Source organism: Euprymna scolopes, chromosome 37 (assembly GCF_053919585.1).
Source record: "Euprymna scolopes isolate OS-2025 chromosome 37, ASM5391958v1, whole genome shotgun sequence".
Classification (NCBI taxonomy): Eukaryota; Metazoa; Mollusca; class Cephalopoda; order Sepiida; family Sepiolidae; genus Euprymna; species Euprymna scolopes.
This window is the reverse complement of record NC_136518.1, coordinates 15168512-15185303: the sequence shown is the minus strand read 5'-3', so window position 1 is coordinate 15185303 and position 16792 is coordinate 15168512. Positions and strand designations below refer to the sequence as shown.

The window sequence follows — 16792 nt, the reverse complement described above, 5'->3', positions numbered from 1 at the left end:
AGAAAGAGAGAGAGAGAGAGTTCATAAAACAAGAGAAAAACGAAAACGAGTTCAAAAATAAAAGAGAGAATGAAAGTTATAAATAAAAAGGTTTAAAAAATAAAAGTCTAAACGAGAGAAAGAAAAAGAACAAAAACGAGTCCAAAAATATGAGAGAGAGAGAGAGAGAGAGAGAGAGAGAGAGAGAAAGAGTTTAAAAACTAAAAGAAAAGAGGGACAGAGAGAAAGATAGTGTTCAGAAAAATGAGAAAGCGGCAAAAGGGATACAGAAAAAGAAAGAGAAAAAGAAAGTGAGGAAAGAAAGTTAAAGAGAAAGAAAGATAGAGAGAAAGAGGTTTAAAAAATAAAAGGGAAAAAGAAAAATAGAGAGAAAGACAGAGTTTCAAAAATAAAAGAGAGAAAGAGCGTTCAAAAAAGTAAGGGAGAACTTCTGATATTGCTTCTCTTTTCCATCACGCGTTGATTTCGGTTGATCATTTCCAGTGATGGTGAAAGCTCGACCCCCCTCCCTCTATCTGTGTTGCTAGCAACCTGTTATCTAGAGCTTTCCAAGAAAACAATACCACAAGGCTACTTCCCAGCTGACTACAAAATGATCGTTTTCAAGTCCAATATTAAGAAATTCTTGGCCAAGCCGTCCTCATACATAATCAAATTCTAACTTATTTCACCCATTATTTTCCAATTCTTGCGAGATATTGTCTGATTATTCATTTGACAAACTCGTTAATCTTTATCCTCGAGTGGCCTTTGGTGACTTATTAATCAAAAAGAAACATGCACGAGGTAAGAACGAATGTGCACAAATCTTAGACAACAGCAGAATCCTTAGAAAATAACCTCCAGTGGAAATGGGCCGCAAATGGATGTTAACATTTAATGCTACTAAGACTAAGCTGCTTTCCTTTAACAATTACAAGAAGCCTTCCCAACCACCGATATCCATGACAAATAACTCCTACCTGAGAATTCTTCCTTCAACCTCCTCACCTTAACATTCACAGGAAATATGAACCAGAACAAATACATTGAGGACATTGCAAAAGCTGCTGCAAAGAAGGTGGGTTCCCTCTATCGGGCTAGAAGACTATTCACATCTGAGAGTATCCTGTACTTCTACAAGGCCACCATTCGCCCATATATGGAGGATTGTTGGCACATCTCGGCTGGTGCATCTACCACTAGTTTCTCACTCTTGGATAGGGTCCAAAGCAGAGTCTCCAATCTAATATATCCCACTTTGTTAACTAAGCTCCAACCCCTGTCCCATTGCTGCAATGTTGCATCTCTGTGCCTGTTTTACAAGTATTATAATGGAATGTGCCTCTTCGACATACATACCCCCAACAACCCGTTTAGCAACAAAATCACACCCCTTCACTGTTGAGGTCTTTAAATGCCAGAAAGCTTTTTACTATAATACTTTTTCCCTTGAACAGCTAGGTTTTGGAATTTCTTTCCTGTTACCTGCTTCTCTAACTGTACTGATATGCAGAAGTTTAAATGTAATGTAAACCAACATCTTCTTCATTTTCCCTAAGCATGCTCCCAAATAGTAGCCCCTTATGTCCAAGTAGCAATGTGCCTTGTTTGGGGTGCGCATGAATTAAAAAAAAAGATTTTCCAGCATTGTTTACGTAAAACTGAAGCATTTCTAATAAATTCCGTTGCGCAAATACATGTTAGATATGGGGCGTATAGACCCACTAGTATATAAAATAGTTGAGAATAAAAACGAAAGGCCGGCTGGGTGTAACCTGATGGACTGTAGGGAATTAATAGAAATGGATATGACATCTGATGGCTTAAAGAGAATGTGAAAGAGAAGGAGGTCTGTTTGAGAGCATGCAGCAGTATGGATGTGTAAAATGACATGGGCTGACAAGATATGATTAAACACGATTTATTAATCTCTGTCTCGTATGAAACATAAGAAAAAATAAGAGAATGACTGGAAATAATTTTGGAGAGAGGGGCATTAGAAATAAAAAAACACTCCTATAAGTCTAAACAATGGACAAAGTAGAAATACGGTTTCATAATTCGAATTACAATTGTTTTTAATTAAAAATCTCATTGCGTATAAGACGGAAGAATGATTGAAACTAATATGACGTCACGTGACTCAAAGAGTAAGAAAAGGCAGTCCTGAGAACCATGCGGCATGTTAAACTGCGCAAGTGATATAGGCTTACAACATATGATTAAACAGTAATTATTGACTTTTTTTCTCTCTCTCTCTGTATCTCTAACTCTACCTTCCTTTCAACTCTTCAGTGATTTGAAACAAAGATCAAGTAGAATAAATCTCTTCTCTCTTCTATCAGTTATATTTTAATTGAGTCCTTTTGAAAATGTAAGTGAAGAGCTTTGATTTTAGGACAGCAAGGTTTCAGTTTGAAAGGATCATGCAGGAGTACATATAAAGAGATCCTGCAGCTACTAAACAGTTTGTAAACTTTAATGTTTCTATGATGATTATGGAAACTTAGATTTCTGCATGTATGACACAAGGTTGAAGCGCAACACACAGTCAAAGCATCTGCAAACTCAAAATTAATTGCAATACTATCGATGTTCCCCTACCTCACCCAAAGAAATAAAAAAGGAGGAAAAACAATAAGGAAAAAGAGGAAATAAGTTGAATAGCAGAACAAAAGATTATAGGAAATAAGGTTAGTAGAAAGACAATGGAGAGGAAGTTGTTCACAAAGGCACACAAAAGGCAGCTGAAATAGTATTGTTAATCAAGGTGTGGCAGGTGACTAGAGACAAACAGATTCGTATATTTATAGTTAGCTTACAGAGAATTTTAAGAGTAGCAGTGTATTTTGCGACTGTTCACAATAGTTAGGGACAATTTACAGACAGTCTTGAGTTTGCAACAGTTGAGGACAGTTTATCGTTTAGAGAGTTCTTGTTCATGATAGTGTCATACATGCACCAGAACCCAACTAATATCTACAGAATATGTCGGAGTCTCACACACACAACCACACAGAGTGCTATTTCCAGAATGTGCCGGAGCCTTTTGCGTCTTCAGTTGTTCTATTTTATTTTTATACTTGTGAGCCACGATGAGAGACGATGACGCAGCCAGAATGTATGACACAAGGTTGAAACGCAACACACAGTGAAAGCACCTGCAAATTCAAAAGCAATTGTGATACTATTGATGTTGCCCCCCCACCATCCCCAATGTGTTAGGAAATAAAAAAGGAGGGAAAGTATAAGGAGAAAAAAGAGTAAATAAGTTTATCAGCAGAACAAAGGCTTTAGGAAGTGAGGTTAGTAGAAATAAAATGACCAAGGCACACAAAAAAAAACTGAAATAGGATTGTTAATCAAGATGTGGCAGGTGACTGGGACAAAAGACCGAACATAGAGGTCGATATAGTTAGAGACAGTTTTAAGTGTAGCAATGAATTTTGGGATAGTTTACAAACAGTCTTGAGTTTGCAACAGTTGAGGACATTTTCCAGTTTGGGATAGTTGGCAGCTCCAGTGTCCCCTGACAGAGATCGGAGAGATTGGAGTCAAGAGAAGAAAATTGCTGGGGACCGATACGACCAGACAGCAAGTGATGGACGTTTCGAGTTTCCTTTTCTACACTACATGATGATATCACACACAGTGATCAACTGATTTATATCAAGTATTCATTATATGTTGCTTTATAGCAACTACAAAGGTAATCATCAGGTCGCGTAATGACAAAATCTATCCTTACATAATATATCAACTTTATAAATAGTATATTACAGTAAATACGTTTGCTAATATTCGTCTTGCGATTTTAATTCACCGTACACAGATCATCAGGTTAGTGAATGCATTAAAAGGGCATTTCAACGCTACCTTGATGAAAATGGCCGTGATGTCAGGAAGGGAATAGATAAAGAAAGAAGGGGACAGTTGCATGGAAGTTCGGTGAAGTGACATCATACAGAGAATGTCTGAAGATCTACAATAATGAAAACAATGATCCGTGGCCCAGGAATGTACCCACTGCTGCTAGCAGGAGAGAAGACCCATGAATACTGTCAATAAAATGTTCTTTCTTCAAACATTAATTCCGGATGTCCTCATTCAGGAAGGAACGGCTAACACAAAGCAAATTTGGACAATGCGGTTATAATTGTGATCGGTTTGCTGTAATAAGATACGTTATGAGGGGAAACGAGAAAGCAATCCCTGCCGCCTGAAATTAATTTAAAAAGACATCCTTCACTGTAAATAAAAAGTATGTTTTTTTTTTCTTTAATAATTTACCCCGAGGGAAAAAGTTAAGTTCAATTCTCACACGTGAGAATGCAGTAAGAAATTAAAGAAAAAGCCCTGAAAGAGAATATGGCGATAGTTGGTTTGCGAGAAGGAACATGTACAATATTCAAAGCAATTTGACTGGATGAACAAATGGATGATACAAAAAAAAAAACAAAAAAAAAGTTAATTGTACAGAAAAGAAGAAAATTTGCTTATGTGTATGCATTCCTCAAGTCTGACTCTTTTCATATTGGACGTGGTTGCAATCTAGCAGGAATGTAGTGATAAATGATGGCTAACTTGTAACTGCTGCCTCGAGTTTGTCACAAATAGTCTTCAGTTCAGGTCGATAATGGGAGGAAGGGGACTGGGTTTCTGTGACTGCCGTCTTAGGCATGTACCACCAAGTTTCAGACGCGTTCTTCTACTGGATCAACAAAAGAGTGAAAAAAAAGGTAGGGCACACTCATGCAAAAGCTACCTTACGTGACCCATAAATCGGCAGGGAACGGGAATCTATATATTAATACCATAGTACTTTTAACAAATGGGACATCCTATTGATTAAAAAGGAGGATAAAAAGGCAATAACAAACTATGAACATTAAATTAGTATATAAGATATGCTGATATAATATTTGTACTATGTTATCACCTTCTATCCTCCTTTTTTAGTAAATATTCCCTCTGCTTGTTTTACAAGTATTTTAATGGTGGATACTCTGATGAACTACAAGCCCTTGTACCCCTTTGACGTAAATACCCCCAACAAACCTGACAAGCAGCAAAATCCCACCCCTACACAGTCGAGATCCCCAGATGCCAGAAAGCCTTCTACTCTAATAGTTTCTTCCCTAGAACTGCTAAACTTTGGAATTCCCTTCCGGTTTCCTGCTTCCCCAACTGTACTGATATGCATAAGTTCAAGTGTAATGTGAACAAACATCTTGCTGCTCAACTCCCTACATAGTATCTCTGCAACTCATGCTCTTGATAGTAGCCCTCTACATCAAAGTGGCAATGCGCCTTGTTTGGGGTGAAAATGTAATAAAAAAAATTTTTTCAATAGGATCACCCGATCACTGAAAGCGAAATGTAAAAAAAAAAAATTAAAATAAAAAAAAATTGGTGTTGCTTTTAGGACGCACTTCAAACTAAAATACACCTTCTTGGTCTTCTGGTTAGGATCCAAGGGTAGTATCTGTTGTGCCTAAAGATGGTCTACTGATATCATGGGGTTACCGTTCATGTTGGCCGTCCATAGAATGGAAATATGTCACAGACTCTTATAAAGATATTGAAGATAAACCTTAGTAACCAAATATATTCGGACACTACATTAACCAGATTACTTAAATAAATATTTTTACAGTTTTACCAAAAGGACTACAATTACGCACACTCTGGCCTTCGGGACAAGATCAAAGTGTAGTATCTGTTCCGGCAGATGCTGCAAGCTATGACTAGCAAAGACCAGATGTGGGGGCAACCCCACATGCCTGACCTTTAACCAGCTCCCATTTCCCACCTCTCGGGAGCTGGTCCCCTTTTTCCCTTTCCCCCTCCCTTCACTCCTCACATTAAAAATTGGCCTTGTGCCTAATTTGCTCGGTGGGGGAGCAAATAAATACCATCTGTTCCGGCAGATGCTGCAAAGCTAAGACTAGCAAAGACCAGCTATGACTAGCAAAGACCATATGTGGGGGTAACCCCACATATCTGAACTTGATCAAGGTAGGGATCACCCTACGACCACAGTTACTATCCAGCTCCCATTTCCCACCTCTCGGGAGCTGGACCCCCCCCCCTCCCTCTCTCTCCACATTAAAAAACGGCCTTGTGCCTAATTTGCTCAGTGGGGAAGCAAATAAATAAAAAGATCAAAGTGTAGTATCTGTTCTTCAGATGCTGCACTTCTATTTCTTGTTCTCTTTCGGTGGAGGAGAAATCCTTCACGACTGAGACAATTTTTATTTTTGTACCTTTTCTCCACGTTAAAAAACGACCCTGGTGTCTAACTCTGTCCCGTGGGGAGGCATAGTAAATAGGTACAATAATATTGTAGGGTCTCCACTCATGCTGAACGTCCACAGAATGCCCAGCAGCGATATATTATATATGAAAGATGCCGCTGTGGAATTTCCACAGGTCTTGCTAGTTTCTATGATTTTACATGAATATTACTGCAAACAGTGGCGAAGCATAATTTTTTTTTGTCATTTTTGACACGTTATATATAAAATTTTTTAAACTTACCGATCTTTTGGACTGAGGTCTGCCATAATATACATCTTTTGCACTGGTCCATGGAAGATACCCCTTTGAATCTTATTTTCAATTGATGGTCCAAGTTCAATGATGTTCCCCTTTGGATGTAATGTCTTTGTGCTATAAAAATATGAAACAGAAATAAATGTAACAATGGTATCTAGTATATAAAGTAATGTTTATGAATTTTTGAGATGAGGATCAATTATACATATTATTTCGATTCTTCGGATTACTGTTCTCATCTTGAGTGTTAGTGTCACAACGTTTTGGTTGATGTAACCTCCAACCTTCTTCAGGTATACCTTTATCATTTCTTTCTTCCTAGAAAATAAATACTTGATTTGAATTCGTCAATTTTTCTTGTTGATCGTTGAAGCATGTTGTTGTTGTTGTTGTTAATCATCATCATCATCATCATCAGGTTTTGGTACCTTTTTTTTGCATAGGCATCACCACTTATCAAGACCCGAAGGCCACTCGAGAATAAAGGTTAAAGAGTGTACAGTAGTCAATTGGACAATATGGTAATCGTTTGTAATGGAAATTCAGTAAATTCGTTAACTTAAGTGGAACGGCTCATCAAGAACTTGTTTATGTTGGACTTGAAGAAAACCATATTGTAGTTAACTGGAAAGCAGGTAAACAGAAGACAGTTCCACAGGCATGCAGTTCTAAAAAAGAATCTTTGTTTATGGAATCTACGTTTAGGTTTAGACACAGATAAAGAGTGGGGGAAAGTATCGATAGTGTTTTCAGCTAGACGAGTGTTTTTCATGACAGTTTGGCAAGGGAGACCATAGATTAGAGCTCAGATGAGCACTTGCCATAAAAATAGCGATAAAGCAGAGACAAACTCACAATATCTCTTCTGCGAGTATACCGAACTCTGGGTTAGGCAACATTTGGCAATTTCATCTTAAGACCCCTTTAAATTTCAGACCTCTTAAATTTGAGGCATTTTCTAGAATCAAATTCATGTAATTGATTTGAAACAAAATTAAAATAACGATTCCAAACATATGGTTTTCTTTCGCTATATCTAGATGTAAGGAGACATAACATTGAGGCAAAACTGTTCTAGTTCAGAAATGAATTTTACCCATCCTGGAACGAGTATTGCTATACTATATATATCATGTTGATAAGAAAGTTCTTGCAGTTTTTAACTTTTAAATTCACATGAACATATCTCAAGTCAAACAAAAATTTATTGATTGAAATAAGCACCGTCAGAATCAATGCCAAAGCAAAACAAGTGTATTTATGCCAGAAACATAAAAATCTTGTGTTCTGGTGGTGATGAAGTCGCTGAAGACGTTTTTTTTTTTTTATATCGCTTTGTTTTTTTTTAAGCATTTCTCATGCAGAAAGTTGTCCAGATGCTTGAAAATGTGGGAGTCAGTAGGTAAGAGGTCTGGAGAGTATGGCGGATGAGGCAGAGTTTTATAGCCCAATTCGTTCAACTGTTGCTAAGTTGGTTTATCAATGTGCTGTTGGGCATTGTCGTGGAGGAGAATTGGGCCTTTTCTATTGACTGATGCTGAGTGCCATAATGGTTTTGCCACCACCATAATGGTTTTACCACCACCATAATGGTTTTGCCACCACCATAATGGTTTTACCACCACCATAATGGTTTTGCCACCACCATAATGGTTTTGCCACCACCATAATGGTTTTGCTTGCATTCAAAAAACTGTAATGGACGAGACTGGTCGCAAATCACCAAACAGTCAGCATGACCTTCTTTTGGTGCAACCCTGGTTTCGGAAAGTGCCGTTGAGGTTCGTCAGTGTCTAACCACTGAGCCTAGCATCACTGATTGTCATAAAGAACCCACTTTTCATCACAAGTCACAACCCAGTCGAGAAACGGGTGATTCTTGTTGTATAAAAGAAGGAAAGATGACAATTTATAACACGTCTCTTTTTGTTGTCGTTCAATTCGTGAGGCACCCATTTGTCAAGATTTTTTTTTGTCTTTCCAATCTCTCTCAAGTGGCTTGAAATCATCGTATACATTACGTCTAATTCAGAAGCAAATTCTCAAACAGTTATGCATGGAATGGCTTTGATCGTCTTAATTGATCGTTGTCAACATCCAATGGTTGATCACTACACTCATCATCTTCAAGACTCTTGTCACCGCCACAAAATTTCTTAAACTACCATTGTGCTGTGCATTCAGTAGTGGTTCCTGGGCCAAACACTTTGTTGATATTGCGAGCTGCTTCAGCAACTGTTCGGCCTAGCTTGAATTGAAATAAGAAAATTGTACAAATTTGATTGTTTTTTCCATTTTGTATTCAACATTCTTAAAAGAAGACACAATTGTTTTAAAACGATTGTAATTTAAACAATTAGATAGATTAAACGCTCTTTAAAATGATATATAAAGTAAAGGTATTATAACGAACACTTATTTGAAAACACATAATTTGAAATCAAAATGAAAAATTCCACGAGAACTTTCTTCTCAACCTAATATATATGTATATTCTTTAAAGATACCATGTTAATAGGGATATCATCATCATCATCATCATCATCAAGCTCCTAGAGGGGCATAGACCATCTAAAATAGCCCACTAGCATCCATGGTCCTAGGCGATTCGCTCCAGTTCCTTCCAGGAGTATCTGGTCTGCTTAGTATTCGCCTCCAGGTCTCTTCTCCAGATATTCTTTGGTCGACCTCTTTTCCTCTTCATACATTCTTGACATTCAAAGAAATATACTTATAGCTCTATTATCACACTATTGAGCTATATAAATGAGAACTTTATGTAATTAATCCCTATGTAATCACTGCTCCAAGTAGTTAAATCATACTAGCAGGGAGACGTGACGTTGCCCGAGATTGAATGATAATCAACAAATGTTCCACACTCCCATATTTTTATTGCCATCAAAATCGGTGAAATCGACCATTTTTTAATCAAATCGATTGATTGTCTGCTCTAGCTGAGGACCCATCGTGGTGCACTGGAAGGAAGCTTCACATGCCTTTCCACAGTGACTTAGTCCACAATACATTGTAGTCTACACTGAACTGTACAGAACCTACTGTTAATTTTATAAAATTATTTTTTATATATAATGGCTTGAATTAAAGTTTAAAATGCAAAAATACAATATCATGCTTCAACTGTGCTCTAAACAGAAACATTAATTTCGAATGTGCCCCTGTTATATCAAAAAACCAACTGTTGATTTTATATATTGGGTCTTTATATTTGTGTGGTAATAAAACTTCTTAAATGCACTTGTGATGTTAGGCTGCATAAAGTGTAAACTGTGGTCAAAATCACATATTCCTTCTTTTATCCGATTATCTTGATTATCGATACTTATCAAAAAGACACCCTGATACAAAACTTATCAAAAGACACCCTGATACAAAACTTATCAAAAAGACACCCTGATACAAAACTCATCTTAGAACACTGCCAGATACATAAAGTACATTCATGTGAAATTTCATAAAAATCGGTACAACCGTTTTTGAGTCTATGGGAAACAAACTCACAGATACACACGCAGGCAAAATTCATTTTATATACTAGTAGATTACACACACACACATACATCTAGAATATAAATCTCACCTGTCTGTTTAAGTGTATGTATGTATGTATGTATGTATGTATGTCTGCCTAAAACTTTTGACAGAGGCTACAGATTTTCATGAGATCAGTATCATTTTGAAACTCGACCCTTCGGATGACAAATATCGAAAAATTGGCGAAAAACATTAATTCCTTCACTCTCAACTGGGCACTTTTCTACAGGGAGGGGGGTCTCTTTTCGCCGATATTTTCAAAAGTCATCTCCTTTTTGATTGACTAGCCATAATTTAAAAATACGTCATTTCCGATTTGGCAATGGGCACAACGGCAAAGACGTCACGTTTTTTTGTTTTTTTTCCACGTTCTTTTCATTATTTGCAATACGGGGTTGAGCCTGCCTGCCTGCCTACTATCACTTTTTTTTTTTTTTTGCTCAACACAGACATCCAAACACCCGGGCAATGCCAGGCACCCAGGCTAGAATTCCCCGCTAGATTGCAAACGAAATCTCCAGATCTAGCAGGAAAACCGCTAAATTGTAACACTGGTCACGTGACAGGAAGCGGTAATAAATAATTGTCCCTAAATAAAAAAAAAATGGCCTCTCGGTACAAAGAAAAACACCTATTTATCATAGAAAAATTAAGTATAATGTTATAATTAAAAAGAAATATATAAAAACACACATGGATATAGTAAACATATTATACCAAAACGTGGAAGCCATCCGTCCAGTGGTTTTTTACACAATTAATTGCGAACGAACCAAGAGTTACATTTTTATATATATAGATATATATGGGTCTATATATATATGTGTGTGTGTGTGTGTATATATATATATATATATATATATATATAAATATAAGATAGAGGTAGATGGATAGTTCCTGTACATATTTGATTTAGGTGCACAGATATGATGCACTAGGTTTTGGTGCATCAGTCCGCAACAAACGAGAATAGAAGATTAAAGGAAAAAAAAAAAAAACGAAAACGTTCCATTATGGCGAACCAAAAAGACAAATTGGAAATGTCATCAGATTAAATTTTCATGGCTGTCATGCGAAGAATCGGGGGGGGGGGACAGAAAAGAAAAAATAAACGGTGTGGATTCTTCTTAAAGAGCTTTTGGATGCATTGGAAAGAAAAAGATCTGGAGGAGAAGAGCAGTGAGGAAAGTTATGCAGTACAGGTAGAGAACATTTGGATGAGAGGGATAGGAGGAGCTTGCTACACTCATACATATACATACATATATATGTAGGTAGATGCACGCACACATACATACATGGACTTTCAAAGATAAGAGTTTCTCATGAGGGGGGGGGAAACACCCAGTAAAATAAAAAAAAAAATTATTAATCACCATGAATTTTAGAAATTAAAAAAAAAAAAATGATGAAATAAACAAAAATCTATTTTCCAAGGAAAGTTTAAAAAGATTCCAAATATGGCAGAAAAACAATGTTTGAAGAAGCAATTAGTAAAGAGAAGTACAGGAATCCAGTCAAGTCGAATGGCATACACCATGCATAATAAAATTAATGATTAAATAAAAATAATTGCTTCAAACTCACAACAATGGTTGATGAACGCGAAAAAGATGCGATCATTTGTTGATTCGAAACCGATGGTACCATGTTATTCTAAACTTCTGTCATAATATATATGAGCACACACACACACACACACACACACACACACACACACACACACACACACACATATACATGCATGTATATTTTGGCAGCAAGTTATTATTCAAGCATATCTGATTGAACACGACAGAGTTATTCTTTTTTTCTGATTTTTCTGGATATCTTTTCAATTCGCCGAGCGGCCTTTTTTTTTCAGCTGGCATGTTGTATATAATGGCCTCCAAAAGTTGTTGTTCAGTCATATTCTTCTAAAGCGTTTTCTTTCGGTGCGTCTGATTATCATTTTTAATTTTTAATTTCGATTATCTTATTTTATAGTTTATTTATTTAGTTTCTTGTTAGTTATTAAATACTGTTAGTATATTTGTACCGGTGTTAAATATATATATATATATATATATATATGGAATAAAATGGAGGTGAAAGGACCTGAATACTCAACGTTTCACCCGATTTATGCAGGCTTTTTCAAGAGGGATAGTCTTGAAAAAGCCTGCATAAATCGGGCGAAACGTTGAGTATTCAGGTCCTTTCACCTCCATTTTATTCCATATATATATATATATATATATATATATATATATATATATATATATATATATATATATATATATATATATATATATATTTAACACCAGTACAAGTATATTTTATTTCATATCGTCGGATTTAATCTAGCTCAACAATCATATATATATATATATATATATATATATATATATATATATATATATATACACACACACACACACACACACACACACATACATAAACAATCAGATTTTGTCACGGTTTGCGTGATCTGTGTTGATAGACTTTCCTCGTGGTTGCTTAAGTGATAGAGTACTCGCATAGCATGCAAGGGATTCGCGTTTCGAGTCCAGAGTTTGGATGTGTTCAACTAATGAGCCCAAATGAAGGTGAAACTCGAGTCTTGGACTTCTGGTCTGTTGACTGTCATGGCTCTTGTGAGCTGCGACGTTGTTTACCTGTGAAAATAATTATAATTTTATATATATACTAGCATTTCAGCCCGGCGTTGCCCGGGTGTTTGGATATGTATGTTGAGCAAAAATAAAAAGTGGTAGTAGGAAGGCAGGCTCGAACCTGTACCGCAAAGGAGGAAAAGAATGGAGTAAAACATAACGTTTATGCTGTTACGACCACCGCCAAACTGGAAGCGATATTTTTTAAAATTAAGGCTAGACAATCTAAAGGAGAGGATAACTTTAAAAAATATCGGCGAAAAAAGTGACCTCCCCCTGTAGAAAAATGTCTAGGTTAAGATGAAGATATTGATGTTTTAACCAATTTTTCGATATTTGTCGTATGAAAGGTCGAACTTTAAAACGATACTGATCTTGGTAAAATCCGTTGCCTCTAATTGAAAGTTTAAGGCAGACATGCAAACAGATATACATACATCCATTTATATATTAGTAACTAAAAATTTTCGACCCAAACCGATGAAAAAGCTTGCCCTATCTCTGAATGCCCTTTATGTAAAATTTCAAATATTTAGACCAGAAATTGTCTGAGTAATTTGGAAGAGACCGCAGAGGTCAATTTTTTTTTTAACTTTGACTCCTATTATGACCCCTTAACATTTATTGTTTTGGGCTCAAATCAAGTTATTAAGTTAGATCCATGTCCAAGGAACCTATATCTAAAATTTCAAGTGTTTAGACCCAAAATTGTCGGAGGAGTTTGGTAAAGTTCTCAAAGGTCAAATCATTGAACTTTGACCGCTTAATCGCCAAATTTCTGGCCCAAAACCAATCACATCGATTTTCTGAAATCTCAGTACCCTGTATATCAAATTTCGAGTCTGTAGACTAAAAATTGACAGAGTTATTGTGTAGGGCAATGTATACAGATACACAGATAGACATGTTCACTTTTATATATATATAGAATATTCCGCGTTTCATTCTCGTGAGGCATAAGCCTAACGAATTCTCACGAGAACGAAACGCGGACTATTGTGCGTAGCTTGATTGCCATATATATTTTCATAACTTACTACCTAGCGCTACGTATGTATCGAAAACTGTTGAAGTAAATACTGAAAATTTACGCATAAAATTATATCCTTGTATATATATATATATATATATATATATATATATATATATATATATATTAGACATTTTATCTCATTAAACAAGTTATAGCCTGTTGATTTAAATGAGAACATTATGCAAAATTGATGGTTGAATATGGTTAAATTGTGCTTATTTTTGCATTAAATACCAATCACTATTAGTCAATAACTGTACATCGAACGAATACTATAATACTTAGTTTGCCGGGTTTTTCCTTTAATTTAACTGCAACTGCACATTCACCGTTAAATTGACACCATTTAAAGATTTATGGTCTGCTGAAAACGAATATCACATCTAAATTTGAGACAGATGAGTGGCTTTCTGGATAGTAAGCCCTTTATTATCTAATGAAATGTCTTATGTTTTCATAGGCGGCCATGTTTTTTCTAAATTGAGCAGTTATTAATGCGCATGCATGTTACAAAACATCCCCGTTTCCATGTTAAGAATGAATTAACATCCCCGTTTCCATGTTAAGAAAGAATTAACTGAAATTCATTAAGTAATACATTGGAAAAAAAATGCCTTAATATCAAGAAAATTACTTGTCTGCCCACAGATTTGAACGTGATATTCGTTTTCAGCAAAATAACCCCCGAAAACCTGTAAAAGCACGGCTACCGAAAGAGGTGAATGTTGAGTTGCAGTTAAAGTAAAAATTTATCGTCTGCTGCACCTAACCATAATAAAGGAGGCCCATACAAAATATCCAGCCAGATCTGCCTAGTCATTTCCAAGAAAAACTAGGTGCCTGTAAATTGTAGTCAATATATAGCAGTGGTTGCTCGGCATGGTCCGGTTATAAAATACGCTTGAATATGATATTTTAATTCATGCAGATTTCATATTTATTATTATTATTATAAGTCAATGCTCTATTGATTATCATATTGTACCTAATATATAGTAATGATTTCACAAGTTTTTGCTTTTAAATATGACATTGGTGCCGTCAGTTAAGCTTGAAACCAAAACCTGTAGCTCTCCAGCCTTGTTCATTACCGCCTGACCTAAATCCATACTATACTAAAACTTAAAAATAACATTGCTAAATATATAAATGTATATTTGTGCATGCGTAGAAATAGAGAATTTTAGTTTTACTGGTAGTTTAAATTCAATAAATGTTTATTTTATCATTACTACCAGCAGTGGATGGTTTTGTTTTAAAAAAATCAAATTAAAAAAGAAAAAAGAAAAAGAAAGAAAAGATAATTTAAGGAATCGTTTTTGGCATCGGAAAATAGACACACATTTTTCCGATCCCGACACTTCTAAAATATCCGATTTTTCCGATTTCGATTAATCGTCCCTACACTAATTGATATATTTCTTTATCAATTATAAATAAATAAAAATAGTTTACAGTTCGGTTTGAATCAACAGCTTTGTTTGACAGCTGAACGCACTGACCCACATAAATGTATTCAACGTTGATAAGTTTCTTTTTTTAAGTGACTTTAAAAAGAATAAAGACAATGTGAATGGGTTAACAGCTGATTTCACCAACAGACTACAGTGGTCATCCAGCAAGAGAGAGAGAGAGAGAGGTGGGGATATAAAGAGGTGAAGAGGGAAAGAAAAGTTTTGTTTCGTTTTCCTTTACATACACACTTGGCCTTTTGGCCAAGATCAAAGTGTAGTATCTATCCGGCAGATACTGCAAGCAAAGACCATATGTGGAGGAAACCCCACATATAAGACCTTGGTCAATGTAGGGCAACCCTTCATACCAATTGTCACTATTCAGCTCCCCTACTCCACAGGGAGTTGGTTCCCATTTCCCCTTCACTCCTCACATTAAAAATCGGCCTTGTGCCTAATTTGTTCGGTGGGAGAGCAAATAAATACCTTCCATTTCTTGTTCTTTTTCAGTGGAAGAGAAATCCTTCACGACTGAGACACTTTTTATTTTTGTACCTTTTCTCCACGTTAAAAAACGACCCTGGTGTCTAACTCTGTCCCGTAGGGAGGCATACACACACTTTATAACTTCTATTTTGTTCTCCAACAGCGGGTAGCATGTTTTTAAAACCCCACTCACACAAACAAAGCATACTCTCATTTAGCCGTCATGAGCTTCTCCTATATGAGATCGTATTGAATGTGGGGAGTTGAGCAGCGAGATGTCTGTTCGCATTACATTTAGACTTCTGCAGGTTAGTACAGCTAGAGGAGTAGGAAACAAGGAGGAAATTTCAAAGTTTAGCAATCCGAGTAAAGAAGCTATTAGCGTAAGGCTTTCCGGCATCTAGTAACCTCAACAGTAAAGGGGAGGGATTTTGCTGCTCGTGTTTTATATAAACAAAAGTTTAATCGATTTCTTCGATTCTAACAGTTAACCCTGCTCAATTTTTTTAATTAAAAAGTGGCAGCTTTTTTTTTTTTTTTTTCGCAAATTAAAATTTACTTTTACTCTTCAAATCGAAACATCGGTATGCAACAAAGCGTATATGAGCGCGAATGAAAATAGCAGCAGCAGTAACCCAAGGATGGATGGCAAGCGAGTGTATTAGCAGCAGGAGCAGTGTTTAAACGCGTATGCAAATTGGCAAGTGTGCTCGGGCTTGCGCCTGTGGAATAAGAAAAAAAAAAGAAGAAAAAAAAAAAGAAAGAAAAGAAGACACCACTTTGTCGAGCTAAAAAAAAGTCGATGCCGAAGTGAAAGCGAGAATGGGCCGGCTGTGGCCAGCTTGCAGTCGAAAGCAAGAGAAACGCCAGCTAGGTCAGATGGATATGTGGCAGCGAGAGACATTGTAAGTGGTGTCGAAACGGGAGAAAGAAAAACAGTAATAAATCCCATTTGCATTTTGAAAGGGACGCCGGCAAGGATTCTTTTTTTTTTTTTTTTTTTTTTCCAGTTGTATCTTTATGAATCACTAAAGTAAAGTTTAACGTTAAAGGTAAACGTAAAAGAAAAA

At 36.2% G+C, this 16792-nt stretch overlaps 1 protein-coding gene across 1 annotated transcript in view; it reads right to left on the bottom strand.

Moving 5' to 3' along the window:
- Positions 1 to 16792, bottom strand: part of LOC145261100 (tectonic-like complex member MKS1) — a 474527-nt gene that overhangs the window by 313024 nt on the left and 144711 nt on the right. Inside the window, exon 6 of the mRNA XM_080119317.1 lies at positions 6523 to 6654. Coding sequence (XP_079975443.1) covers positions 6523 to 6654 — 132 coding nt within the window. The remainder of the gene's footprint in view (positions 1 to 6522; positions 6655 to 16792) is intronic.